Source organism: Atractosteus spatula, chromosome 1, assembly GCF_055471065.1.
Source record: "Atractosteus spatula isolate fAtrSpa1 chromosome 1, fAtrSpa1.hap1, whole genome shotgun sequence".
Lineage (NCBI taxonomy): Eukaryota > Metazoa > Chordata > Actinopteri > Semionotiformes > Lepisosteidae > Atractosteus > Atractosteus spatula.
This window is the reverse complement of record NC_142706.1, coordinates 21,196,983-21,224,516: the sequence shown is the minus strand read 5'-3', so window position 1 is coordinate 21,224,516 and position 27,534 is coordinate 21,196,983. Positions and strand designations below refer to the sequence as shown.

Sequence of the window (27,534 nt, the reverse complement as noted above, 5' to 3'; positions counted from 1 at the left end):
TTCTCTCTGCAATGTTTCTAAAAGCCATACACTTCACCTTGTGCTCATCAAGTCTCTGCCAACGACATAATACTTCTATCACATTCTGCTTTGAGGTGTGTGCAAGTGCCTTTATCTAGGACAGACTCTTGAAATTTCCTTTTGTTTCTTAGAATAGGCAAGTAATCCAATCTGATCACTTACACTTACAATGTCTCACACTGTCAAGTGACTGCTGTAACACACCAACTCCAATTTGAATACCTGTATTCAGTTTTTCTCTGTTCTGATGTTTTTTTAAACATTTTGTTTCAACTCCTTATCACATCTACATTCATAGAAATCTTGCTGTTATTCTGGTGGGTTCTACAGAGTATTGTGGTACACTCAAAGACAAATAGTTGTTCAGCAGTCAAGGAAGGTGCAAGACACTAAAAAATCCTACAGTATGTTATGCATTTTGTGTCCTTCAGTAATATGAATTTTTAAATAGACAAACAGAAAATCTTGGTTCCACTCTTTTCATAATGCTTACTTTGTTGCTTTTCCCACATAAATCCACTGAATCAGTTCAAATTACCAGTTTTATATGAAGCATAAAGTTAAGACTTTGAAACCACAGGACATATGACACCGACAAAGACTATTAAGAAAATGTAAATTAAGCAAAATTTACTTAAAAAAAATAACAGAGTATTTGCTTAATACAGCTGGCAGATGGTGGCGCCATTTTGTGGGTAAACTCTGGGTTCTAAAAATTGCATAGTGAGTATGATTTTATGAATACCGTTAAGAATTGCCACTCCTATTCCTACAAATGCAGCGTTGTTCCCCACTACTGTCAATGAAATAACTTTGAAGCGAGTCTTGAAGACAGGGTGGCTGTGGAGACACTAACAGCTCCCATTCATAACCTGGTCAGAGCCCAAAAAAAACTGCTTCCAAACATGTCTCCTAAAGCCACACTCATATTAACAATTCTCCCTCCAATTTCTTTGAGTTCTACACTGCTATCTGTAGCCCTAATGAGACAGTTATTTGTTCAGAACTTGGTCCCAACTTCTTAACATCTTAAGAACTGTTTTTAGTCCTGTAAGAGAAAAACCTAAGCATGAAAAGCACCTATACCGAAAATGAAATAATTCTGTGAGTCACTGAAAATAACAAAACATTTATTTTTAATATTCCAGTAAAAAAAAACACAACAAAAAAATCCACTCAACCCTTCCCGTCCATGTAGTGCTACGACTTTCGAAAGCTCTGAAGTCCTTCTAACTTCAGTTAGTCATTTAAAAACAAAAGAAAAAAAACCACCACTGTCAAATAATACACACCGACAGGTTCCACTCGTATCATTTAGACCTCCCTTCCATACACCCTGCAATCCCATTATTCCTTTTGAAATAGCTCAGTGAACAGGAAGGTGCCACTTGTTTGCTTTCCCTGCTTGATTTTGCCTCGGAAGGGCCTTTACTCCTCTTCTCTAAGGTTACATAGTCTGCCTGGTCCTGTCAGGACAATGGTCAGCCAGGATGTCTGGTAAGGGTTTTCACAGAGAGAGAGAAGTGTCTCTCAACTATAGAGCAGCCCCTCTTTGCAGTCTTACCGCATTGCGAGAAAGCAAGGCCCTCAGCGTGACTCTGGGGAAAGACTGTGTTTCTGTACTCAATTTTCTCTTCACCTGGGATAAGCAGGCAATTACACATCCTTTTATACTTGATGGCCATGTAGTGAACTTAAGTGTACACTATTAGTCTCTGTCCCTGTAGGACTCGCATGGTAAGTAGAAGCGGAGGGAGAGAGCAAAAGAGAGAGTGTGCAGGCTGTGAGGCAAGGAGGTGGGGGGGGGGTGGAAGGGGGAGGGGGGTGAGGGTGCTTGCTGTTAGTGTCACAGTCTTGTCAGCAACATTCACATCTTTGAAGGTAATAAAGTGACAAGTGAGTTATTAGAAAGATCAGTGGTAAAATTGAACTGGTGCCTCGAGGTGCCGTGTAACAGCAATTTTAATGATACTTCCTGTTGCAGGAATTCATCTGCTACCACCCCCCTACCACCACCACGTCCCAGTCCCCCCCCACCACCTTCACCCTCTTGTGTTAATTCAGTTTTTTTTCTTGGAAAAAAAAGAGAAAGAAAGCACCAGAAGCATCTATTAAAGCACCTGCCAAACAACAGCAATATAAGAGAACAGGAAGAAAAATAACAAAGAAGCTTTTTAATGCAGAGCTGCAAAAGTACAGAACCTCAATGGACAGTGATGAGGAATGTCTTATTTTTAATCACCTGTATGATTTGTACCACCCTTTTCCCTGCTCATAGAGGGAACTGCCTATTAAAAGCAAGCCTGGTGAAACAATGTGTAAAAAAATATTTTGAACTTCCAATGTTCATGCCAGGATATGAATTTGCATTTATACCACATTTGTGAGTCCTGGTCCTTATGACCTATGTGTCTCCCGGTTTTTAGTTATTTAAATAAACCTTTAACTCAATTAACAATTTCAGCTTTCTAATTGTTTTTCAGAGCTGTAGACAATGAAACAACGGGTAATTAAGCAACTTATTAGTTCAATTAAGGGTTCGATTACAAAACAGACAGCTCAGTTAGATCCTGAAACAAAAGCACCAGGATCATAAGGATCAGAATTTAGTATCACCGATTTACACGTTGCCTGGGTTGCTACCGGCACTTTGGGAACGAACAACATTAGTGTGCGAACTACAAAACTCACTCCATGTTTAACCTGGAAAAATCAAAAGGCATTTCCTTTTCATGGCTCTATATTATGTGCCATTTTTCCTGCTAGACTGAATACTGATGGTACAGTGGAATGCGATAATGTGATAGCTGGCAGAATCTTTTGTCAAAATCCCTTGGGCAGGGGGGGTTTGGCAAGCTACAGTACCAATGGAGAGCCTGAACTAAGTGTGAAGCACACAAATTCAGTAGAGTCTAAGAAGAGGGAAATGGAGAACAAAATCCCTGATGGGTTAATTTTTATGTGACGGGAAACGTCACAGGTATTCAGAATTCAAACCATTACCTTTATTACCCTTTTTTAGTTTTAAAATGTGTTGCTCAGGTTCAGATTTGCTACCTAGCAGTTCTACTGATTTTTCTTCTACTGTAGAGGTAGAAGTTTGGGACAATGTGGCTTTTCCACTGACACTGTATATTAGTACAAGATGTAGGTATCATACATCCTTTTTAAGACAAATATTCAATGTGAATGATTACATTTTGCATTCCTTACAACATAAACATAGAATTTCACAAGTAAATACTATGATAAAGTATGTACAATCTTATTTTTCTAATACTTAGTCCCTTAAATTAGTCCTAGTTAATTATAACGAGGGTTAATTATAAACAGGGCAAGGGTGCTTTCAGTTTTTTTCCAGATACTGTAATCAAATGAATATTTCTTAAATCACAATGTCCTTTGAGAAAAATACACTATATTTTTTAGTTCTCAAGATGTGTTATCTTAGGCAAAATTACATTTCAGTTAAAACAGGATAAGAAAGCCACAAATGTGCATTCAACATATTTACACCTATGAATGCATTATAAATGTAAATGCAATTTAAAATTCCCGGGGTGTAATTAGAGCATCACTCTTCAGATTTCAGATTTGTGTGTACTTTATTTCAGTACAAAATATAAATTAAATATAAAACATGCATATTAACTGATTTATAGCTAGCAAGTGGAGTCTTTGTTAATTAGACTTTATATGGTAACATTCTCCAAATATAGATAATGTGGTCATCATAAATAAAAAAAGCTAATTGAATGTTTTTCAGATTTATACCCACTTGTAAATCAACAGATTTCTTAATCTTTATTCAGGAATTACTCCAACCTGTCAATTATCATTAAAAAAAAATGTTCAGCCTAATGGAGTGTGATTGTTTATAGGCTTCTTCCTTTCTGACAGACAGATGCCTTTATTATTAAGAGCAATTTGCTTTACTCAAGCTGATTCTCTGTTAATCTGATACTGTGTAGCATGGCCTGAGCTGTTTAATGTAGTAACTTCCAAATTAGATCTTGCCAAAGTAGAAGGTGTCTGTAACAATGTCATATGAGATACACTTGGCCTTTGAGCAAATACAGATAGACAGGCTGTAATCTGTTTAACCACAGATATGACTGCGACGGAAACAAAAAGCACATTCTATGATCTTTCTAAGAAATTGCATTGTTTTTTTTGTTGTAATCGGCAGTATGATCGAATTTACAAAGCTGATTTACATTGATTTAGATATCTGGTTATTTTATATTGGATTGTAGCCGTGTCACATCACCCACATAGAGTGGGCAAAGTGCTCCCTCAGTGACTAACTTGAACATAGTAGACATCTCTCTACATCCCACCATAAATTGATAATTGCGTCAGTGCTCATTTAACGGGAAAAAAATAAACTGACATCAGTGTGACAGGATGTCACAGAAGAACTAGGCTGTGACATTGTCTTTGGCCATTTTTCCGTCTTTAAATAGTGATCTGAGAAAAGTAAAGCTTATTTTGTTGCACACAAATGGCACTACAAACCATTTTTCCACATACTGTACATGTAGTAACCAGAAATCTCCTGAAAGCCCCTTGTTTTGTCCACATATTTTTGCAAGTCTTATAGTTGCCCTTGACTTTAACAAATTTCTGTACAGTATGGATACATACCAGAGCCAAAAGCTCTGAAGGTCACTGCATGAACAGAGTATTCATTTGCTGTAAAGCAAAGGTTTGTTGTTGCAATTGCTTCTGAAAGCACTGCTTAATTTGTAGTTATTGAACTGAATGCTCTGCTACACTGAAAAATCTTTTTACCTGAAATAATAAATACTGCCAAAGGTTAAAAACTCTAAAAAAGCAAAAAGAAGCTCTCTCACTCAATCTTATTTTCATTTGCAAGATCTGTTCCCTTTAAGAGGTTGCTCAATAATATGGAACATCAAAATTGCCTTAACCTAAGACAGACACCCCATTTTTGGTTGTTCTACAGAGCACAGTTTGTAGTGAAGCAAACAGATCTGAAAATCAAATTGAATGTGACCAGCAGAAAAACACAGCAAAAGATTAAGACTTGAGAACAGTAAAATAATCAGTAAGACCAGAGTGCTACCCTATAAGGAGTATATGAAAAACATACTGTTTTGCCTGTTTTTGGTCACAGTCAAATGTACAATGCAGTTGTTTTTTTGTTGCTTTTGCAGAACACTTCTTCAGTTTGCCATTCATTTCTCAGAAAAGGTGAAAATCAGGACCATGAGGTTCGTTAACCTCAATAACCTCACAAAACTCATCTACTCAGCTTCAGAGCTAATGAATGCTATGTTCCGTTACACTCATGTGTGTTAATTGTCCTTTTTTTTCTTTATAGACAAACAGGTAAACAAAAGAGAAACAATTCATAATACTTTTCATTTGCCTCCATCTGGCAGGCAGAGTATTATTGTAAAACTGGAAAAGAAACACATTTACTGTAACTTTAACTACGAGTAATCTCACTAAACATGTTTGGGAATAATGAATACTGGACTGGATATTCTGGGTAAACCTCAGCATTCCACTACAGTTTGAATCTAAATCATTCGTGCAAATCTGGCACATTTATGCAATGGTACAGTAATTAATTCTTGGCACTGTAGCAGTCAGCGACCTACAACACCACTGAAACTGTCAATTATCTGTTGTTTTTTTTTCTCGTCTCTCCATTATTGGAAGGATGATGGTTAAAAAAGATGGTATGGATAATATTACACATCCCCTCGTAGTACTGCAAAGTGCATGGCTGGATTTATGTCCTAATACTAGAGAAGAAATGAACAAAAAAAAAAAAATTTTTTTAAAAAGAGCGAAAAAAATATCTGTTGAGGAGCCAAAAGCATGCCGGCACCTTCTATATCTAGCAGGTAGATAAAACAAGTTTTGTGTGGTTTTCTTTCAGTTTAAAATGTGCATTAAAGCTAACATAAATGAATCAAACTAGCCAGATGCTACCTCTTCCTTGCCTATCTAATAGCTGGAAGTACTGTAAAATAAAACAGAAAACTAACAACCATCAATACAATTGTTTTACATCATAAGCCTCTCAGGACATATTATTTACAAATGAAGCTATCATGCTGTGGTGAAGGTTCTTTTTAAAAGCTATTAGTACACAAAGACATCAAAGAAGGTATTTTTTATTATTATCATTTCTGCAGGCAACAGTCACAAACAGAGTTGAAATAGTCTCTTTGGAGATGGACAAAAAGCAAAAAGAGTCAGTCAGGATGGGGGGGTCAGGGTGGGGAAAGGGAAGAGAGTGTTACTCTGCTCCGAAGAGTCTTGTTCCATGCTTCCAAAGAAGAAGAAAAATTAACAAAGCTAAAGTGCTTTGCTGTTTTTGTTTCTGTGTTTCACTTAATAATATATTTATATATATATATAATTATTTAAAAAGAAAAGATGAAAAAAATGGAATATGGCAGTTTTAAAAGAAGCCAACCTTGCAAGTGGATGGCGTCTTCTCTAAAGTTATGGTCCAGGGCTGCAGAACTGGGGTACGCTGAAAGGAGATATGTGGTGTGTGGGGGCTGAGGGGAAGGAAGGGGGGGGGGGAGGGTTTGCTAATCAACCATGGTTACAAAGGGCACATTTTTGTGGAGATTAGGGTTCTGGCTGTGCCTGTTACGGCTCCGCACAGAGGAGAACATCATGTTGCAGCCGGGCACCTTGCACTTGTGCATCTCACGCAGATGGACGGTCTTGTAGTGCACCCGCAGTGTCCCTTTGTTGCTGTACATTTTGTGGCAGATATTGCACAGGATTCCCCCGTTGCTGCTCCCAGAGCCTGAGTGTAGCACAGGAGAAAAGGAGGAGGAGAGTTCATTAAGTACTCCCTCCCCCAGCCCTCCGCCACTGCTGCCCCCCACCATGGCCTGGCCGAGCCCCATGGCCTTCTGGGAACACTCCTCCCCGTCGCTGGCGCCATCGATGTCATCCAAGAGGATGCCCTCGTCGCTGCCCTCGTCGGACTCCCGCGAGGAGTGGATGCTGCTGCTGGACTGGATACTGGAGGTGGTGCTCAGGTCCAGCACCATGTAGTCATCTGGAGGAACCCGGCAGTAGCCATTGGTATGGGAGTACTCCGTGCCCGCTGGCGAGCTGGTATCATCCCGGCCGCCCCCTCCTCCTCCGCCCTCCAGCCCCAGGGGGTGTCCCCCATATATCTTGGCCAGAAACTCATCACGCAGTTCCTTAGGCAGTGGCGCGTGGTGAGGCTCCAGGCCTATGTCGTCCAGCTCTTTGGTCAGGAGTTTCCGGTGTAGGTTGATGTTAGCACTGTGCCTGTTGAAGGAGAACAGAAAAGTACTGTTTAGTCTCATCCCTTTAATTATCACACACAAGGATTCTGATTTATTATAGATTTTGACTCAGTCAATTTTTGTGCTACTCACTAATTATTTTTTTCTATTGCAGGAAGTCTTCAACTTCCAGTAACAAAGAATTATGTTTAGAGCTCACACCGTTCTTCTTGTAAGATCTCTTAATCTCTATGTCTTGCAATAAACTGGAAAACAAAGCTGTCAAATACTCATATGATCTTATACAATACATGGGAAAAGGCTACTGTACAGTATACACTGCACTAAATCTTTATATATCATGGTTATTTGTGATGACCAATTAATGACCTCTTAAATTGCTATTTTTCATTTCAAATTTATTTTTAAACAAGATCAAGTTAACTGCAAGGAGTTGTCTGACATTTACTGAAACTAATTATGTTTTAAAACTGGTACACAACATAAAATATCCCTTTTCTTTTTCAGTCATGTATTTGCACAGTGCTTTTCAGCTGCTCTAAACTACCTATCTGTCACTGCCTGTAAGGCTGATGGTGTATCTTCACATTTTCATATCTATCTTTGATATCTATGATATTACATATCATATCTTTTTTTCTACATATTTGCATGCATAGAAATAAATATGGTAAATACAACTTTGGCGTATTAGGCTAGACTAGGCTTAATTGATTCCAACTTTTAAAAAAAGTAAAGAGGAACTCTAACAATGCTTGTAATCAATAGAATCTGTCTTGACTGTTTCCAGTTGAGATATTCGGTTTGTTAAGTGCTCCAACGTGATGGAAATTCCTGCATGTCTATGTACCAATGCATTTTTGAAAGAATGATTCACCCCTCATGATACTAATGTAAATAAAAAAGTGGAAAGATCAATAATTCCCTCTTCACACAGTCAAACATTTAATCAACAATGTGGTAAGTATGACATTTGATCAAATACTCGCATTGACAAAAATATGGCAATTTGAACGTCTGACTTCCACAGGGATATTTTTCGGTTCTTTCTAAACAAAATAAAACCTAAGTTATCTGAACTTCATGAATCAATGTGACGGGCCAAATAATGGATAAACTAAATTGCTCACCCTTCATACTGTAAACATTAAGTCAGATATTCTGAGCCCTGAAGTCTTATACAGAAGGTTGCTGTTGAACTGCAGCTGTACACACCTAACCTTTACTATGAACTGCAACATTTTGGTAGGCTTGTACACAGATAGACTAATAAAGGACTTCAGCTTGAAAATCTATATAAAAGTGCAATTACTGTACTTGTCCCTGATCCCAAAACTCTTCTGTCTGCCCCACTTTGGAAACCAAACTGCCACACTTTACTACATCTGTAAAAATGTGTGAGAGTGAAACTCAACACTGAAGCATTTGCAAGCTGCTTTTTAGTTAAGCGATACTGCAAAGTGAACATCCTGCCACCATGTTTACTGCTGTCAGCAAATCTGGTGCCCTGCTGAAATTCAATTGTATTGACTTTTACTCAATTAAATACTCTTCCATATTGAATGGGAGTTTATCAATTGATTTGAGCTGTAGTAATATGATAATCGGGGGGAACTGGATAGTGTATTAGCATTGGATCTGACAGCATTATCACATTTGCTTACTTTGGAAGACAGTTCACTTGAGGTACATAAATGTATCATTCATATACCCTTCATTTATTCAGTTGATTGTGTCAGTCTCACATAACAGAACAACACATGCAGGAAATTATGCTGTTTTTTTTTCAGAATAGCATTTTTACAGTGTCTATACATATAAAGCATACATGAACTGTATATACAACTGTGTATGCATATACAGATGATACAGATGTACAGTATCACAAATACACTGCCATGCGCAAAATGGATAACTTACAGACAACTTTAGAATTTTTAGACAGGATAGTTTTTGCAGTTTCTTCATACACCACAACAAACTGACAATCACCAAAGACATTAAATGCTATACAATACAAAACAATTGTTCTGCATGGAATGTGTAACAATGACAGAATGTGTATTACAGAACTGAAAGAATTTCTCTTTTGCATCTGTGCTACACATTCTACAGTATGTTACTGTTACACATTCTTTTCTGTCGGGGACACAGTGGAATTCAGAGGGCAGGTGTAGAGAATAGGTATGTTTTCCAGTTTGAGCAAAGGATTGTATATTTTTAGGACAATTTGTTCAGTAAAAATCCAATTTTCATTTTAAAGAAAATGAATTTATCTTTTTAAACTATCTTAAGATACAGGTGGCAATCAGAACCATTTGCAAGTTGCTAGAACTACATTCACAAAATAATTAGTGATTTGCAAAAATAATAGGGACTGTTTTTTCTCTGGGATATTTTCAGAGGACGATCATGAAGACAACGCTCAGGACTGTTGCTTAAGAGAGGTCACAGAGTTCAACGATATTGAGTACTAAGCCATCTATGAAAACAAAAATAAAAATCCATTGCTTTAACATTGGTGTCATGCAAGGTAATTGTGAAACTTCTATATGTCATCCCTTAAGAGACCAATCAATGGATTTCACAATATACAGTAGAGCTTACCAGCAGTGCCATGGTTGCTGCAGTCAAAAAGGGTCCCTTCCTTTAATTATTTAGTTCCCTATCCGACATTGTCCTGCAAGAAGTAAAAATACATTCATTGAAGGGACCCTTTCTGTGAATGAAGGTGCATGGGAGCTGTCCACTAGATTACCATCAACAACATTGAGGTCCACAGGATTTCAGTACTTATGGCTGGATCTGAACACTGCACCATTAGCTGTGATATGGTTTTTTTTATGTACAGCATGTTTTGATGGTGGTAGCATGAATTTCCATATTATTTGGCATTCAGTGCTACAGAGTGCTCAAGTCTTTTTTTGAAGCAATGTAGGTGAACCATTTTAAATAGTATTATTTAGTGCTTGTGTATATTAACTGAGTACTGAAGGTTGTGGTCCTCGGTGAAAAACTAGGAAGATTTTATACATCAACCTAGAGGATAATCAGAACAGTTCTTTACTTCAAAGCTCTGGTGTGTCTTCCCTGTAATGCATCTAGACTGTGTAAATTGCTCAGCTGTGGACACAATGATGTTGACTGCACTCCAGTGGGCGGCTCCAGTGAAAAGCTTCACCCTTTCCTGCACAACACCACTCATAAGCTCTAATCTATCCTGTGAAATCAGTTGACTAAATGATGAGCCGCTTCGAAACTTGTATTTCTGTCAGTCCAAAGCTGCACACTCGGGACTTCAAGAAAAAACTCAATAAGCCATTTATTTATGTGTGTATTCCATGCAATACGTACAACACTGTGCACAGACTGTAGATTTTTAAAATTATGGTATCACATTCTTGTACGTTACAACACTATCTTTGATCCCAAATCAAAGCTTTTCTGCTGATTTCCCATGTTACCTGAGTGATAATGAAGAACATTAATGTTACTAATCAGTCTGTTAGTTTGAGGCAAGTTTCTGGTCACCTCTAATAAGCTAGAAACTAGCTTGCCTCCCCTCTTCTGTATTATGCTAACAAGTCTTATAATAGGCAGGGGAAAAGTGGATTCCCTTTGAAAAGGACAAAAAGAAAAGAAACATCTTCACAAGACAGAGCATGTTAAAGTAATACCATGCTTTTCTAATTGATCACAATACCATGATATACCTAATTCTAAAATGTATGGCATAAAAAGCACATTGTATCTATATTAACAAGAAAATATACAATACAAATGGAATTTTTGAAGTTGGCAAAAGGGTCTTTCAATTAATTTTCCCAGTTTTTCACTTTTAGGACAGTAACATCTATTACTTGTTTAGCCATTTAGGAACAATCTCAGCCTAGGACATCTCTGTGTCTAAACTTGCTGGTTCACAAGGGCATCTGTACTTTTCTTGTAATTTTTCAGGCGAAGCTGCTAAACTGCTGGAAGAGTGTAGACTGTTCTGTAATTGTGGGTTTAGGTTTTCCAAGAAAAAAACATAGTGACTTCACTATGATTTATCAAGTGAATACAAGAAGGAGCGCTCAGCACAGGTTTTTTTAGCTAGATCTTTCAGAATGTTAAGAAAAAGTGGGAACTTTCAGGTTTAAAGTATATTAAAAATGTTCATTGAGATGATCAGCATTAGACTTTTTGATATTCTAAGTGTGAATTTTACAGTTCAAGCAGAGACTCTGTAGAAGCAGAGTGCTGTGGATTATATGGTGTTAAAGAGTTTTTTTCACCAAGGTCCCTTTTGTCATTTACAGGTTCATGTTGTCGTGGCTGGACTGTGATGTGACCAGGGGCTAAATCAACGCGTTTTGCAGTTATTGCTGTTTTTTTACATTAATAGTGCAACTACTTATATATTATGGGAAACATAAAATTTGTAATCAATCTACTCATCATTACCTAAACATCATTAAACACATTTTTACTGTAAACATGTTTAACCTTTAATAGTGAAGTAAAGATTTTTTAGAGTTAAATATTGTTGAGTGAGGAGCGTCAGAGAATTCTTAAGATTGCACAAAAAAATCAAAGTACAGTCATTTGTCTGAAGAAGAAAATACATAATAAAGATGTCGATTAAAGGTCCGCTCACAGTGATTTTAAATTAAAGATGCCGACCGTGCAGTCATTTGAATCCCCTTCAATATGAGACAAATCGCTCACACCAGTCACGCAGACGACTCCCTCTCTCCTGAAATTATTCACTTGAAGATAAGCTACCCGCTAAATTCTTGAGGGGTTTAACTAATTTACTGCACAGATACAGCACGTCTGTTGTAATAACAGGTAGGATGTATTGGGGTCGACCATTTATCAGAATTAGACTTTTTTCCCCCCTCTCTCTTCCTGGCAGAGAATTGCTCTGCCTACACCATTCCCATTTTTGAAACCCTCCCCCTCACCTCGCTCTCCCTCCTCCTTCTTTCCCTCCCTCATGGCCTGTAATGTGGCAGGCAAACAAAATTGACGGTCTCATCTTGTAAAAAAAAAATGGGGGAAGTCTCCAGAGAAGCCATTTTACTTTGCAGAGGAAGCAAAGTGCGCTACTAATGTGCCTGTCCCAGGAACGTTAATCATCTTTAAGCTTCCTCAAGTTTGACGGGCCCATCATTTCCCGAATTTGTTTGCTAAATTAATCGTAATGTGCTAATTGGGGAAAGAGGAGCCTAGGAAGGTAAAATTAAACAGATGGCTGGTTTCAGCTTTTTGTTTTCTTTCTCAGCACAGTCGTTAATATAAGGACAGGGAATGTGGGTGGGAGGGCAGGTATAGTTCACTGGCTTTACCTCCCCACTCACAATACAACCTCACCAGTACTATTACTGTAAACTCTTAACCCAGAACTAATGCAAATAGCTAGAAGACGGCTGCAATGTCAACTTTGAAACCTTTCACTCTTGTACTGTCAAGTGCTACATGAGTTTCTCAAGTAAAGAAATGTCTCTGGGGGTAGCTGGGTAAGGATCTTTAACCTATTGGCACTTCAAAAAAAAGAAATATCCTTCTTTGGGGAAAGACAAAAATGTACATACTATATGTTTGGGAAGAGGAACACTAGACTTCAGATTATGTCAGCAAAGGATTTGAAATTGGTGGCTAGAGCACATTATGGATCCACTGTACTTCATGTCCTTTGTCATAAAAGTTTGTGAGCTCCTTCTCTTCTGGGATTATTCCTAAGGGATCCTGCTTTTCAGTGGAAGTTTACTTTAACAACAGAAAATGGATAATTCTTGTGATATGAACACCCTAACTTTGAGTACTTCTTCTATTTCTAAATATGCTGGCAAAATATCTAATGAAAACCAAATGATACTGTGTGGATAATATGTATTCTTGATTTAGAGGCCTAAATGTCAGTGTTAACAAAACACTGAATTATAATACTTTTTGCCATATTTCCATTTTCTTTTTATTGTATGACCTCACACAAGAGAGGGGGGAAATGCAAACAGAGTCCTCCAACTTGCCCAGCTTCAGATTTGTCTTTTAACACGTCACAGGCAGAACAGTCCGCTACCGGAAGTTCAGCGGTAACTGGTAAACTATCATAAACTACTTCACAAGCCTGAAAGCACCAGGTGGGCTGCTGGGATCTCTGTGTCTCTGAGAGCCAAGAGATTCCTGACCTGCTAATCCTGCCCTATCCTCTGTAGCACTCAGCGCACTTGGAGGACCCTGGTCACAGTTTTCTAGGGACATGACCCCTGACTTACGACTCAAACCTGTCATACCTGGATCACAGAGCTCAAACTGAAGTGGGGCAAAGTGGCTGTACTGGCTGAATTATAGACTTTTCTTTTCTCATACAGGAGAACATCCACAGACCCCACTGAGAAAACTGAACCTTGTTTGCCAGCCATTTTTGAAACTTATTTTTTTTACATAAAAACAACAAATGTGTAAGCCTATTGCTACTGTATGTACTGTATGTGCTTATTCAATGTTCATTGAAAGTTGAAATGTTCAAATAGTATTTGAAGAGTATAAGTATACATACAAGATGCAGAGAGGAAACATTAAAACCTTTCATACATCTGTACAGTGACAGCCTGTCCACATACAGTATGCACCATAATTCAACTTCTTTGTACATGTTTTATATAAAAGAACCTATCACATACTTCTTAGCAACAAAAGAACATTCCAATAACGTGCTGTTCCAGGTTTCAGAGTGGTAAACTCCGGGGGGTATGCATGGAGCTCGAGCTGTGTTGAGGAGAGGGGAAAATGAGCTCTCCGATATAATTAACCTTCAGTTTTTCTCTATGCAAACTGCCACGCAAGGGGACTCGGCTGCACATTACAGCTCGTTGAGAATCCAGCTTGCATGGTTAAAAGTGGTCAGCAGCAACAACAACCACAACACACACACAAAAATTGGCTCCTGTCATTGTTTTCAGAATTATGATTAATGAGACTAATAATGCAGATGATTACTAGTATGTGCTTGTTTCCAGCAGTTAATCATATTGCCGTGCCACTGCTGGTGTCTGCATCCACCATAAACATGCTATCATTTACCTCAGTACATAACCTAGTCAGGCTGAGGAAACAGTGCAGGCTTGTTGCACAGACCTGGTTTTGTTCTGTACTGTTTAAACAGACTCTGAGTGCTGAATATAAAGAGAAACAGCTGACAGATAGAGGGACCTTAGAAGCATGAGTACAAGATATGAGCATGGAAATAAAGTGTTTCCAACGGTTGGTAACAGCCTTCCATTCCGGTGATATATTTATTTTAATATTCTATTGTTCCTACATGTATTAATATGTTTTCAGTGCTTTTCATATATACTGTATATAAACCTGAAATCTTTTTACAAAGTGCAGCTCCGCTCAAACTAATATGACTTTCAGATCTGAGGAGGCGCAGCTCATGCCACTGCACACTCTAGTTTACAAATTTGTTTTGATGAAAATACTTTGAAAAAGTGTGGCAGCAGGACAATGAAAATGTCATGTCTCTCTGACCCCATTTGTAAGGTGAAGGGTACTGAAACACGTTATGATGAAATTTTCCAGCCTAATTCTTCTTACTTTCAGCCTTTACAGATCTCTTTTTTATGATAGCACTGTAGGATGAGTTATAAAAAACTGAGAAAGCAATAGAAATTAATCCCGTACTATTGGACATACTGTAAACACCTAATATTCCAAATGTCAGTAAAAAAATATTTTATAGAGTACATGATTTTTTTGATGGCTCAATTGCTAGAGTTTCTTTGATTGCAACTACTGTTCATTTATTGATTTCTTTGGGTATGTAAGAATCCATCTGGAATTGAACCATCCCTTGATTTGCCGAAATGCGTGTTGGAAGAGTTCAAAAAGAAAACGGTAATTCCATGGGATGTGACTAACCTAATGGAATGTTTCTCTCAGTTTCAGCATTTTGCAATTTAGACATGACCCCAATTTGTTTTTATTGAAAGTGAATATGAATATAGATGCCACTGAACATAGCAGACTGATACTCAAAACAGTGACCACATTACTTTATCTTACAGCAATCTTCTGGCTTCTTAATTCTGTTTCACCCTTCTGTGGTGAACAGTGGCACACTGTTGCTTTAATACCCCATAATACAGCAGCTCTGTAATTTTTTCCAGATGCCATTAAGAATTTCTGCACAGCAAAATGCCGAAATGAAGGACAATGTTTTAACACAATTCTGATTCATTTACTTTTTACCCAGAATTTTACATGTTCACGGGATGGTTTGTTCTTCCTGATGTGCACTTTAAACTGCCTAATGTTTTCATTCTGAATTTCATGAGTTGACATTACATATTGTGTAACTGACTCGCTGTCACAATCTCACCCTTAACAGACTGTACTGTGATGTGTGACCAAAAAAAAAAGAATGATGAATCACAAAGGAGTGTGCAAAAGTGATGTAATAACCAGGTAAGTCAAAGTGGAGAAATACAATTTCCACTTGGGTTAAACAGAAGAATTTATGATGTATCCTAAAGCACCCATCTCCAAATATTACAATCGATAGCTTTGTTAAGTGCCTTGGGCAACCTTGTTGTGAAAGGCGCTACAGTATATAAAAATAAACTGAAATGGAAATTAAGTTAAGAATCTGATTTTCAAAACACTTGCCCTGGCTAAATTCCATGTCCAGGATCTTTTGAAATCAATCAATCGATAAAAAGTCATTTATATTGTTATGTATCCATCAAAGGTTTAGTTGTACCCAAAGCAGCAATCTGTTACTCCAGGTAAAACTGATACTGATATGTAAGGTATGTTTATTACATGTGTGAGAGGGATTGTAATGTTCATTTTTACACAGTTAAATGTTGCACAGTATTGAGGAAGCTCAGGTATGAAAAATGTACACATACTGTATGTAAAGTAACAAAGTCTGAACATGCATGATGAAATAAAAACAGACACAAATGTTTGGTATCACCCTGTGCTCAGAACAGCATTCTACTGAATTTGTGGCTGTTTGTGGCAATATTAGGAATGTCAATTAATGCAAAACTTGTGAAACGCAGAATACTACAGAATGCTTAAAAGACATAAAAAATCGCAGAAATGCTAGGAAGGAAAGAAATTAAAAAGTTTTATTTTTTCTGTGTGCTGTTCATTCACATTCCACATATCTCAGTGCTATGGTTAAGGATGAAGTGGATAGTCATCATTCTGAGCCAGAGCCATGCTGAACGTCTCAAAGTGAGACAGAAAGACAAAGACAAAAGGCCTTTTGGAGTGACAACACAGTTTTTCTTCCCTTGTTCCTAATGGAGTTTTATGCCACTGTCATATTTTCATTCACTGATGAAGTTAACTGTTTTTTTAATGCCATTACAGAGCCGTGGAAATGAATGCTAATATAAGCAGGGAGTGCTAATGTCGAGTTGCTGTAATAAAAAAGATTGACTGCTAAATGATATAATTTGTAGGGGGGGGGGGGGGGAGAAGAAAACAGATTCGACGAGCTCTCCAGACTTCATTACAGGGAACTGTTGGCATTAGCTCTGTAAGCAGGCAACAGTCAACAGGACATATCCAAATACATCCAGCTGCAGTTGTTTCATTCCCTTAACCCTTTCTTTAGATTACAACATGTGAAGTGCAGTCAGAATGGGACGGAGTAAATATAGTAAATAGTAAATCAGTAATGAGGGCTTACATTTACATAAAGATATTTACCAATATTTTTTCAACTGTATTTATCAATCAGAAAGCTGCTATGGAGCATTTGTTTTAAAGACACATTCGTGGATGACACTTACAGAACATGCCTGCTTTACTAAGAAACTGTAATAAAGAACAATGTGTTTCTAAAATGTTTTTTTTTCTGTTTCATATTGAGATTGACCTATGTAAAATAACTTTTGTATTTTCTTTTTAGTTTTTTGCATTTTCTTAATAGTTTGCACAAAGGTGGATATTGGTTGTTACTAACTTGTTTATATTCTTGGCAACAACTGTCATTTTCACACCTATGTGACTCTTGATAATACAGATTATTAAACAAATCATGCTAATACACAGTGGTGTAGCAAGTATGGGAATGCCAACACATCTGTGTGTGTGCATGCCAGGCAGCAGGACTCTTGAGCCTGAGGCACACTGTGTCCCTAATGTCTTGTCAAAGGTACCACATCCAGCACAGGTTAAAAAAATATTGTTTTGTCACCCCTGCTGTTCACACAGCTGGTGCAGGTGATGAAGAAGCTTGCACCTTCTCAGAAAAGTACACAAACAGGCTATTAACAGCAATTTTAAGCCTCCTTGTCCCTGTCAAAACTATTCTTAAGTCACTGGCACTATTTTTATTGTGTTAATGAACAAATATAGGAGGGAGCAGATGTCGGTATACAAAAGGAATTGAATAAGGGTTGAGGGAAAATAAAAAGGGAAAATAAAACAGGAACCACAGGGAAGCATTTATGGAAATGTTAAGTAACAGATAACCTTTTGTTCCTGTATGTTTAAGTACAACTGTCATTTGTCACTATGGGGGCACGAAGATTTCTATCTCTTTTACTGCTACAGTACAAAAAAAAACAGATGAAGGCTACTGTGCCAAAAACTTCTTAAATTTTGCCTTTTACTTCTCTCTTACTGTTAAGAAGAGTATAATCTAAATTATGGCTCATGAATATTAAATTAGGAAGAACAAAAATAAATGTGTTTATATATTCATGCCATTTATCTGTTTTGCATTGAAATTCTTGTTTTGTATGGTTGATGTAAATTTTAACATTTAGCAAGTCTCTGAATTTAAACACAATTTGAACAACTGATAATTTGGGCCCCCCAAAACTTTTAAATCAAGCTATTTATGGGATGTTTTGTTTATCTATAGGATTTCTGAATTTTAACAGATGAATTCCATGTTTCATGTTCACTGAAATAAAAGGGCCATAGTGTCATTAATAAAATTTTATCAGACCATGCTTTTGTGACTCCGTCTTGGCAGTAAGATGGAGTGAAGTGAAAAATAACAAAAACAAGCTTAACTGTATCCTGTAGCTCATCGAAGCTTTTACTTCACTAAAAATGCCCACTGAAAATTGTCAAGATTTTTATGAAATGATTTTAATCTGGGCTGCCAGGTTAGGCTCTGGTTTCCCCATGGCCCTGTATTGGATAAAGTGGTTTAGTAAATGGATAGATGGATGGACTAACTGCAATTTACAGTACAAGCTAATTTTACGTACATGTACATGTATATCCATCAATCCTTTTTATAACCACTTCATCCAATTCTGAGTCATGAAGGAGCCAAAGCCTGTCCCGCAAGCAATGGGCAAAGGCAAGACACACCACAGAAGGGGCCTTTTTAATACTGTATATATTCATATTGTTTTATATTCACCTTAGCTTCAGCACAATTTGTACTTTCCTCCCGCAGTTTATTTAATGTCTCTCAGCTAAGCATTTACGTTTTCAAAGAACTAGAGCAGACTATTGCAACATATTGCAAAAAAACATTAGTAAGGCTTCATACTCTTCCAGAGAAGTTGCTGTTAATAGATCTTACTGTATTACTTACTGCACTTTCCTTTTACACTGTATTTATTTCATGTCTACATTGGCCTGCACCAGGAATTCACCCCTCTGCCCTTACAAACCTAAACAGTACGCCTCTGCAGTTTACAGTGGTATCTTTCCACGCTACATTTCTTTTTGGTCTGTGCAACCCTTGCAGGTCAACATGGATAAAAGTGGCAAAGCGAACCTAATAAAAATTAAAATAACAGTCAGAAATTATTGTTATTTTTGGTTGTTCTTTTCTTTGAGTTCTTAAGCAGATCCATGTTCAGAGTTGTCTGGGCTTCCTTCCCTTTGGGTACAATCTTCCTGCAAAGGTACACCATGTGTGATGGCAGACAGTGCTAAAGCTAGGTATTCTGGGTGCAGATGTGTTAATAAGGTACAGGTATCACATTTCAGCACCTTCACCTCAGCTGTTAATAAATGCAGCGGTGCAACAGGCCTTTGCCCTGCTAATGTATTCAGGCACACCTGTGTACTGCAGGTAGCCAAATACACAAAAACGTCATATTATCTCCCTGTTATCGTAGAAAATCGATACACATGGCAGCTTAATAAATTGCTTGCAACCTGTCTTTGAAGTGTAAATTGTTCAAACAAAAAGCTAAGGGGTATTTTAATGTCCTCTTTCTCATGTTTTAATTGTTAGCATACGTTCATTCTGAGATACAGCAGAATGTAGTCACTGAAATTTTCATGGTGGTATATTTTAACATTTTAATTAATGGACTACAAATTTGTTTTCTTTTTTTCATGCGCATTAATGCTGATGTAGTGTCCTTGTGCTTTAAGAAACTGAAAGTTTATCTTAAAGTATCTGCTTCTGAGACAGTAACACATAATAATTAGAAATACTGTACTTGAAATTTCGGGAAAGCAATGATAGTTTGGGGGTATATAAATATTGTAGAAATACTAATTTTTAGAAATAACATATTTGCAATCTATGTTGATAGAAAAGCCTAGACAGGTAAAAAGGGGGATAGGATTCAATCACTGTACAACATAGAACACTCTCACTGGCTCTCTATTATTAATTATCTATTATTCGATTAATAAACTATATTTCACAATATTATTTAATGTTTAATGCTGTTATCTCAGTCTGTTTGTCACTACTAGTTGCTCAGACATGTTTGGTTATTTGCTTCTCAATCCTCACTCTACAAGATATGCTTCTTCAAAATAAAATATCTAAAGTGTAGCTAATGTTTCTTATGCAAATCATGCTTAAGCGAAATTAAGAAAAAATGTTTTTTTCAAGGTTATGTACTGCTTAATATTCTTAAGTAAGAAAACAGAATCAAAAAAGGACATAAAAGAAATTAAAAAGACTGTTCTGGAAGTGGGTCGTGAAATGATGGCATCATAACAAAATAGTGAGGAAATAAGAACACATGAGAGGGAAGGACACTATGCAAATAAACCACATTATATGATGTTCTGAGAAACATCTGATGTTGTCTGGGAAGGCAACTCACCTGTCTCGGCTCCTCCGAGAGGGGAAGGCAGCGTTACAGCCAGCCACTGTGCACACGTGCATCTCCTTAAGGTGCACGTTCTTGTAATGCAGCTTGACACTGTAGGAGCTCTTGAAGCTTTTCTTGCACACGTAGCAAATTTTGGGGTCAGGGCTGGAACACAGGTCGCCGTCCAAGGAAGGTGAAGAGAACTTAGGGGGGCTGGCGCCGTAGCCCATGGAGGAGACAAAGCTCTCGTGCAAGGCGGCCATACTGGCAGCAGCAGCTGCCGCCGCCGCCGCCGCAGCCACTCCCCCTCCCCCGTTATAGAGGCCGTACTGACTCATGCAGAACATGTCGTACGTGGGGTCAGTCAGCTCCTCTTTTATCTTGATAACCGGCTGGTGAGGGGAGTGTGAAGTGTGATGCTTGTTCTCCAGTTTCTCACGCAAGTGATGTTCCTCTTCGTCCTCATCCCGCTCTTTCTCAAAACTGTTCCGCAGACGTCTGCCTGGTTCTTCAGCATCCACGGATTCATCCCCACAGCACATCTTGGTCTCAGAGGTCTCGGACTCATTTTCAAAGTCCCTCTCGTGGTCTTGGTCCTCAGAGGTGAAGCTGTCCATGCAGCGTAACTCAGTGCCTCCCGCCGGCCCCCTGCACTCCTCCTGCTCCTGTCGAAGCATACTCTTCAGGGCCAGGCTTGGGCTCATCTCATCCTGGGAAGGAGAGTGGTGGCAACTGCTGCCACTTCCGCCACTGCAGTGATTGTTGTTGCTGTTTCCGTTACTGTTGGAATGGTGGTGGGGCTGGTTTTGGTGGTGATGACATCCTTGGTTGCTTACTGTGCCATCTAGAGGCCGGCCCCCTTCCTCCTCTTCTTCCTTCTCATCAAACTCTTCCGCTACGTCAATGACCTCTTTCTCAATCTTTACCGGCATACTCGACTTCCGGGGTTTCTTCTTAGGAGTGGGGTCAGTAGTGGGGTCCTGGGTACTATGGATAGGCAGACCATGAACTATGGGTGATGACTCAGAAATGTGGGGAGTGTGAGTGCTAGGAACTGACACTTGCTGCTGTTGTTCCATCAAGGTGGTAGTGTTGGTTGTAGTGGGTATGATAGGGCTTGTGGGCAGAGAGACAGGTGGACTGACCAGATCTCCTGGGGACAACAAGCTGCGATAGAATGGTGGCACTGGTTGCACAGTCTTCAGAGAAGGGAAGACAAGAGGACTCTGGAGGGGAGACTGCAATACAGGGTCCAGCGGAGGCGTGGCGAAACCTAAAGGTGGCCGCCCAGGGCTGGTGAGGGTTAACCCACTCTTAGCAGTGGAGATGACAGGTGTGGCAGAGCCCGAGCTGGAGCGGATAAGGTCCTTGTCACGGTTATTCCTCAACATAGGCATGTGCAGCCGTGGATTGGGGTTGGCACTGTGGCGGTTGCGGCTGCGCAGGGAGCTGAAGACCATGTTGCAGCCCTCGATGGTGCAACGATGCTTGATCTTCAGGTGCACAGCGTTGTAGTGGATCTTGAGCGTGCCCTTGTCATAGAAGGTCTTCCCGCAGGCATTGCAGCATACCCGGCCCTTACGGGAGGTGGAGCCCATGCGCCGCATGCGGTGCATCTTGGATGAGAAGGAGGAGGAGGTGATGCTCTTGGACTGCTCCGTCTTCACATAATGGGGGTGATGGTGGGGATGATGGTCATTCAATGTGGCCGACTGCTGCTGTTGCTGCTGCGTCTGATGCTGTTGCTGCTGCTGCGTTTGCTGTTGCTGCTGCTGTTGAGAGGTTGGTGGCGGGGAGATGGGGGACATGCTGTTCGGCTCTGACTTGGGTTCAACCACATTCGTGATGCTGCTCAGAGCCCCCCGGCTAGGGCTCTGCCCATTGCGGAAGGGTGAAAGCGACACCTCCGACTCGCTGCTTTCATTGGGTTCAGTCTGGGTCGGCAGGTTGGGTTCCCGCAGCCTGAGCCCTGGCTGCTCCAACATGAGCCCGTTAGGAGGCAGCCCTAATAAGGGAGCTGACACAGGGTTTATGTACTGGAAAGGGAGCAAGAAGGCGAGGCTATTGGGGATGTTCTCAAAGTGATGGATACTGGATGGGTTACTGTTCTCTAAGTGTGATAGAAGGCTGGGGCTACGGGTGCGGTTGTTACTCTCAATAAAAGTCCTGATGTCAGATTCGGTCTTCGACGTTGGCACTGTCACTGCCTGGCCCTCTTTCTCCTGAATGGCCATCAGCTCCACTATGGATTTGGTTTCCCCGAACCTCAGGAATTGCTGGAGGGTAATGATCTCTTCTTCCCGGGACATGATGGCCCAGCGGTCCAGCACCTTGCCTGCAGCATCCTGGAGGCCATATCAAAGAAACAACAAAGACAAACACAAAAACGTATTGATTCTGCATAATTACTCCAGTCAACTGAAGGTGCTTGGCTGTCTGCTCATAAAACATGAGGGCTTGGAGAACAAAATGCAAAGACTGTTAATTGTGCTTCATCCACAGAGCAAACTTCCCCTCACTATTTTCTCTATTTCTCTTTTTCTTTCCTTTTCCTCTCTTTCCTACTTTTAATCAGCCATGCAAATGCAGTCATTAAGCTCACAGCTAGAGAAACAGGCTGAGTTTAATAATGTCAAAAGCAAACAAAATACAGACCACTGGGGCCTCGCTATTAGCAAGTCCCTGAAATTCCACCTTCTCTAAGACGATGATCTATTTGCTGTGAGATTGTTTAACAAAAACAGCTTGCAAAGATGTGAACTCTTGCTGTGCCTCCCTCTGTAAATACAGACAGCCCTGTTCTGTTTACTTCTTGTGACAGAAAGAAAAAAAGAAGAAGCTGTTAATGCTGAATTAACGGCAGTGACTAATAGCGGTGTTGATAACCAAGCTTAGCACCCACATTTCTTGTTTGTGTTTTAAATGGAAAATGAGCTGGTTTAAATTTGCCTCAGTGGTCATCTGTGCCAACAAGTATCTTTTGGGGTAGCTGTGTCTGAAATAAAAAAGGGTGATCACTGGTTATTTAAAAACTTTTTGAAGCAGCCACAAAAGTGACAGCTATCATGCATTGTGGAAATTAGCAAGCAGGAAAATCTGTATTTACAAACTTCATATTAATGATGTTTGGAAGACATACATCTTGCACTGAATGAAATATTAATAAGTGCATGGTTTATTTACAGGAATGAATAGTGGTCTTGACACTAAGGAAATGTACAATCAAACATACATATCTTACATACATATTTATCCATCATCTCTATTTTCTGATGGTCCCCAAGATCTTAAGATATGAAAGTCTTCAAGTTTTAGATCAAGTTCAGAATCAACAAGAGTCTTTAAATTTTCAAGTTTAATTCTCTGGTTTGCAGAAATTATCGTGGGAAACAATTTTTGTCTTCAAAGAATAGTAACACTCTAGTTGTAGAAACAATTGGTAAGTCCAAGTAAAACTTTTCTTGGCCAACATCTCACAGATCATATTTTTATCCACTAAGAAAGCTTCAATTTTGCACCGCTATGCTCCTGAAAGTTGAGAATGGCTTGGGATTCTGAAGGAGTAATCTTGGCCTGGACCAAATTTAGGTTTTGCAGTCAGCTTATAACTTTGCTGCACAAAACCCTTGACCTAATATTTTTATACTTTGCAGCAATCTTTATGAAGTTATTCAAAGGCTTGCAAGAAGAAACTGGACATAGTGTTGTTACTATGGGAATCTCAACTGTTACACTAGCTAACACCAGACTGGAGCTTTTTTATCAAAAGAAGCTGTAACTACAAGACTGTTTATATACAGAACCTTAGCATTTTATTTGTATTTCTCTTGTGTTTAATTACACATAAAAGAAGATTAAACATATAAGCAGAAGCACTGAAATTATGGGACAATAATTACTTTAGTAAGCTGACTTTAATATTTTGCACTAGAACTGAAATTTCAGTGTTTGGAAAGATTTAAGAACATTTTTAAAAACATTTCACCAAGATCACATTATGTCCCAGTTTAATCTCAAATAACTGTGCAGCTGTGTGTCTGCATATTTATAAATCTAAATATAAATCTCTTATTAATCTAATGTAGGGTTAAAAATCTCTCATTTTTTGATTATTTCACAGATTGGCTAATAAGTTGGTAAACTAGTTCTAACTAATTTATACATTTACCAATATGTTACTATAGTAAATTTATACATGTATTTTATAGAATAGCCAGTCTCCCAAAAAAAATCTTAATATGTACATACACACAGAACTACATATAGCATATAAATTTGCTGTTGTGTTTCATGAAGCATGGGGTATAGAAAAAGTTGCACGTTTTTTTAAAGAAATTACAGTATTTGCTCTTTCAGTGTATACTACATTTTACATGCTGTGTGGCCACGGGAATCTTTCATCCAAACAGAGAGTGACATCTAGAGACTTTACACTGATGACAATTAGAGACAGCATGGAGAAATAAAAGCCAGCCTTTTTATGGTAGTTGACAGAATCTATGAATGATAAATGGTGACTCTACAGTTTAGGAGATGTGAAACTAACAAAACAAAGTGCTGAGAGACTATAGGGTGCACACACAGGATAAATGCTAAAAAGAGAAAGAAAGAAAAATGTTTTCTTGCAACATTGTCCTTTATAAAACATACGTGAATATATATTTCAGAAACACATTAGTAATCACTGGAGTATTTGTGGTTAAATATACATTAAAAAATACACTTCCATTTTGTTAGTAAGTATGAGTTTAGCCTGGAGGTAAGACTTAAAATTCTATGCTGCACACAATTTTTTCATAGCAGGCAATGCCATTTGGCATTTATTTTATTAAGAAGATAGAAAATCTATAATTTGTAGTTTTTGTAACTCTAAAAAGTTAAGTTACAGCATTCATACAAATGGATCTCAAATACACAATTTTACATGGGTGACTATGAAGGTTCCATTTTCAAGTTAAACTTCTCTAGTGTCACACCAAATTTGGTAACTTATAATATATTAAACTGAAAATAAATTGTTATGTTATGACCACCTTTTAGTCACCAGATGAAACTCCACATTTCTATGAAGACTTTTACAATTCTAAGACCTGTCTGTACAGTATATACTGTAATTGCATCACACACTTTGGTCATCCTGATAAGAATAAAGAACAAACTGAAAGGTAAGTTTACAAAGTACAGGTGACATACATCCATAAATGGTACACAGTTACAGTGTTGTGCTATTGTGTTTTTGTTGTTTTTTTAGTACTAAAGGTTAGTTTTAGAATGCAGGCATTGATGTTTGGTGATACTATATATTTGTGCTCTTCTGTATACTGTATATTCTGGCAATTGAAATACTTTCAAGACCTTTCCTTTTTTTAACTGTTTAGTCCACTGTTAACTGGTTTAAGCAGCACCTTAAGCAGAAATTGTGGGATATTGACATTATAGGATAAAAAACACTTTAAAAGCATTTACTTTGTAAATGAAAAAATCAAAACCATCTTTATATCCTGTATTTAGAAATTTTCTTATTAAAGTTTGCCATTTTAATTGATGCTTTTCCCCCTTTGAAAAAGTGCTGTGATTGTGAATGACAGCGATGGCTTCCCCTGTTGTGCAAAAAAAGTAAAACACATAAGATTAAATAATTTTCTCTGATCTTTTCCAAGCTTTCAGTTGGTGGTCTAGCTTTGATGAGCTTCACTGGCATCGTAGTGAGCTTCACAAATGTTCTAATCCACCTACTGTATCTACAGTACCTGATGCCTACATTGTAAAGCTGGAGAAGGGACATCAGTGTTCACTATAAAAAATGGGCACCACTTAAATCAAACTCTGTTATGTAGAGTTATGCTCTGAGTTCTATTGTTTCTCCCCTTCCAGCTTTTATTGCTTCAATAGAATAAAAGGTGAATAATGTATATTTTTTTTTACATTTTCTAAGTCTTCAGCCAGAATTCAGCCTGAATTCTGCCTCCGTTCAGACTGGAGCACAATGGAATTCAAACTGTGCCACCTGTTGTCTTATTCTGGTGAGACGCAGACACTTGATTAAACAAATTTCCATTTTTAAAAGAAATTTAGACAGTCTCAGTAATGCAGCAGATGACATACTGCTTATAGATTCTACATTATTCCACTACTAATAAACAGTATTCCTCTAAGTGAACACAGTTTATTATTTCTCCACAACGATTTCCAGAAATACATGCGTAAACAAATGCTGCCCTTCTGAAGTTCAAGTTCCTCCGTCATCTAGTCCTGCTTTGTTCTGCGAAAATAATTGGGTGTTCTACACCTTTATGAATCAAAATAAAATTACACTAAAGTTATTGGTTCTTACTTTCCCTCAGGGTTAACCATCGGCATTTTGCCCACTCCACTGTAAATGAATTGAATAAGCAATTTTCTCACAGACTGTACAGGGAAATTTGGGCTCGTACACTATTGTTTCCAGCTTTAGCAAACATGCAGTGCTATATGTCTTTGTACCCACTAATTTATATCTTATTAGCCTTTAAAATCAGTGTAGCAGTACCTCAGCTAGTTGCAGTAAATTAAGTAACATCTTTGAAATTCTGTCTTCTTTAGCCTTTAGATGTTAGTGGCTCTTTTCTTAAAATGGGCCACCAACTGAAAGAAAGGTAATGGTTTAAAAAAATGGTGAAATGTATATCATATACATTAGTGAACCTAATCTATCTAATTCAGGAAATGTGCTCTGTACCAGTGAACAAGGTTTTGAAGCTGGACTAGTGAATGCAGGAGTTCACATCAAACTCGACAGCAGGCCCCTGCATTTTGCTTATTGCCTAGGCAATCCTCAGAAAATTAGGCTTAGGCATTTCACATTAAAACAAATAGAACTCAGCCAAATACTGCTTTTGAATTTCTTTTTTTTCCTTTAAATCAACAAAAGTAAATGAAAGAAACACAAGGCATAAAACTAAGCAAATGGAACTTGTTAGAAAAGGGAAGGCCAGCCAGCTGTCACGATTCGGATCAGTAGTCGCAGAATTTAAAAGCATGCTTCAGAAAGGCTACACAAACACTTTTATATACCATCTCGGGATTTTGGATGGGAGTCAGGGAGAGTTTGCTTTATGGCTTACTTTCATCAGATACAGTAACATTTGTGTGTGTTATAAAAAAATGTACATTAATGATCAATTGATTTTCTTAAAATGCAGTTCAGCTCTCTCTTT

General features: G+C 38.3%; 1 protein-coding gene across 2 annotated transcripts in view; it reads right to left on the bottom strand.

Moving 5' to 3' along the window:
• Positions 1-6,572: 6,572 nt before the first annotated feature.
• Positions 6,573-27,534, bottom strand: part of bnc2 (basonuclin zinc finger protein 2) — a 168,098-nt gene continuing 147,136 nt past the window's right edge. For both annotated transcript variants that reach the window (XM_088910217.1, XM_088910226.1), the window contains 2 exons: positions 20,351-22,683; positions 6,573-7,320 (listed from right to left, as the gene is read on the bottom strand). In XM_088910217.1, the coding sequence (XP_088766343.1) occupies positions 6,600-7,320; positions 20,351-22,683 (3,054 nt within the window). In that variant the 3' untranslated portion in view covers positions 6,573-6,599. The remainder of the gene's footprint in view (positions 7,321-20,350; positions 22,684-27,534) is intronic.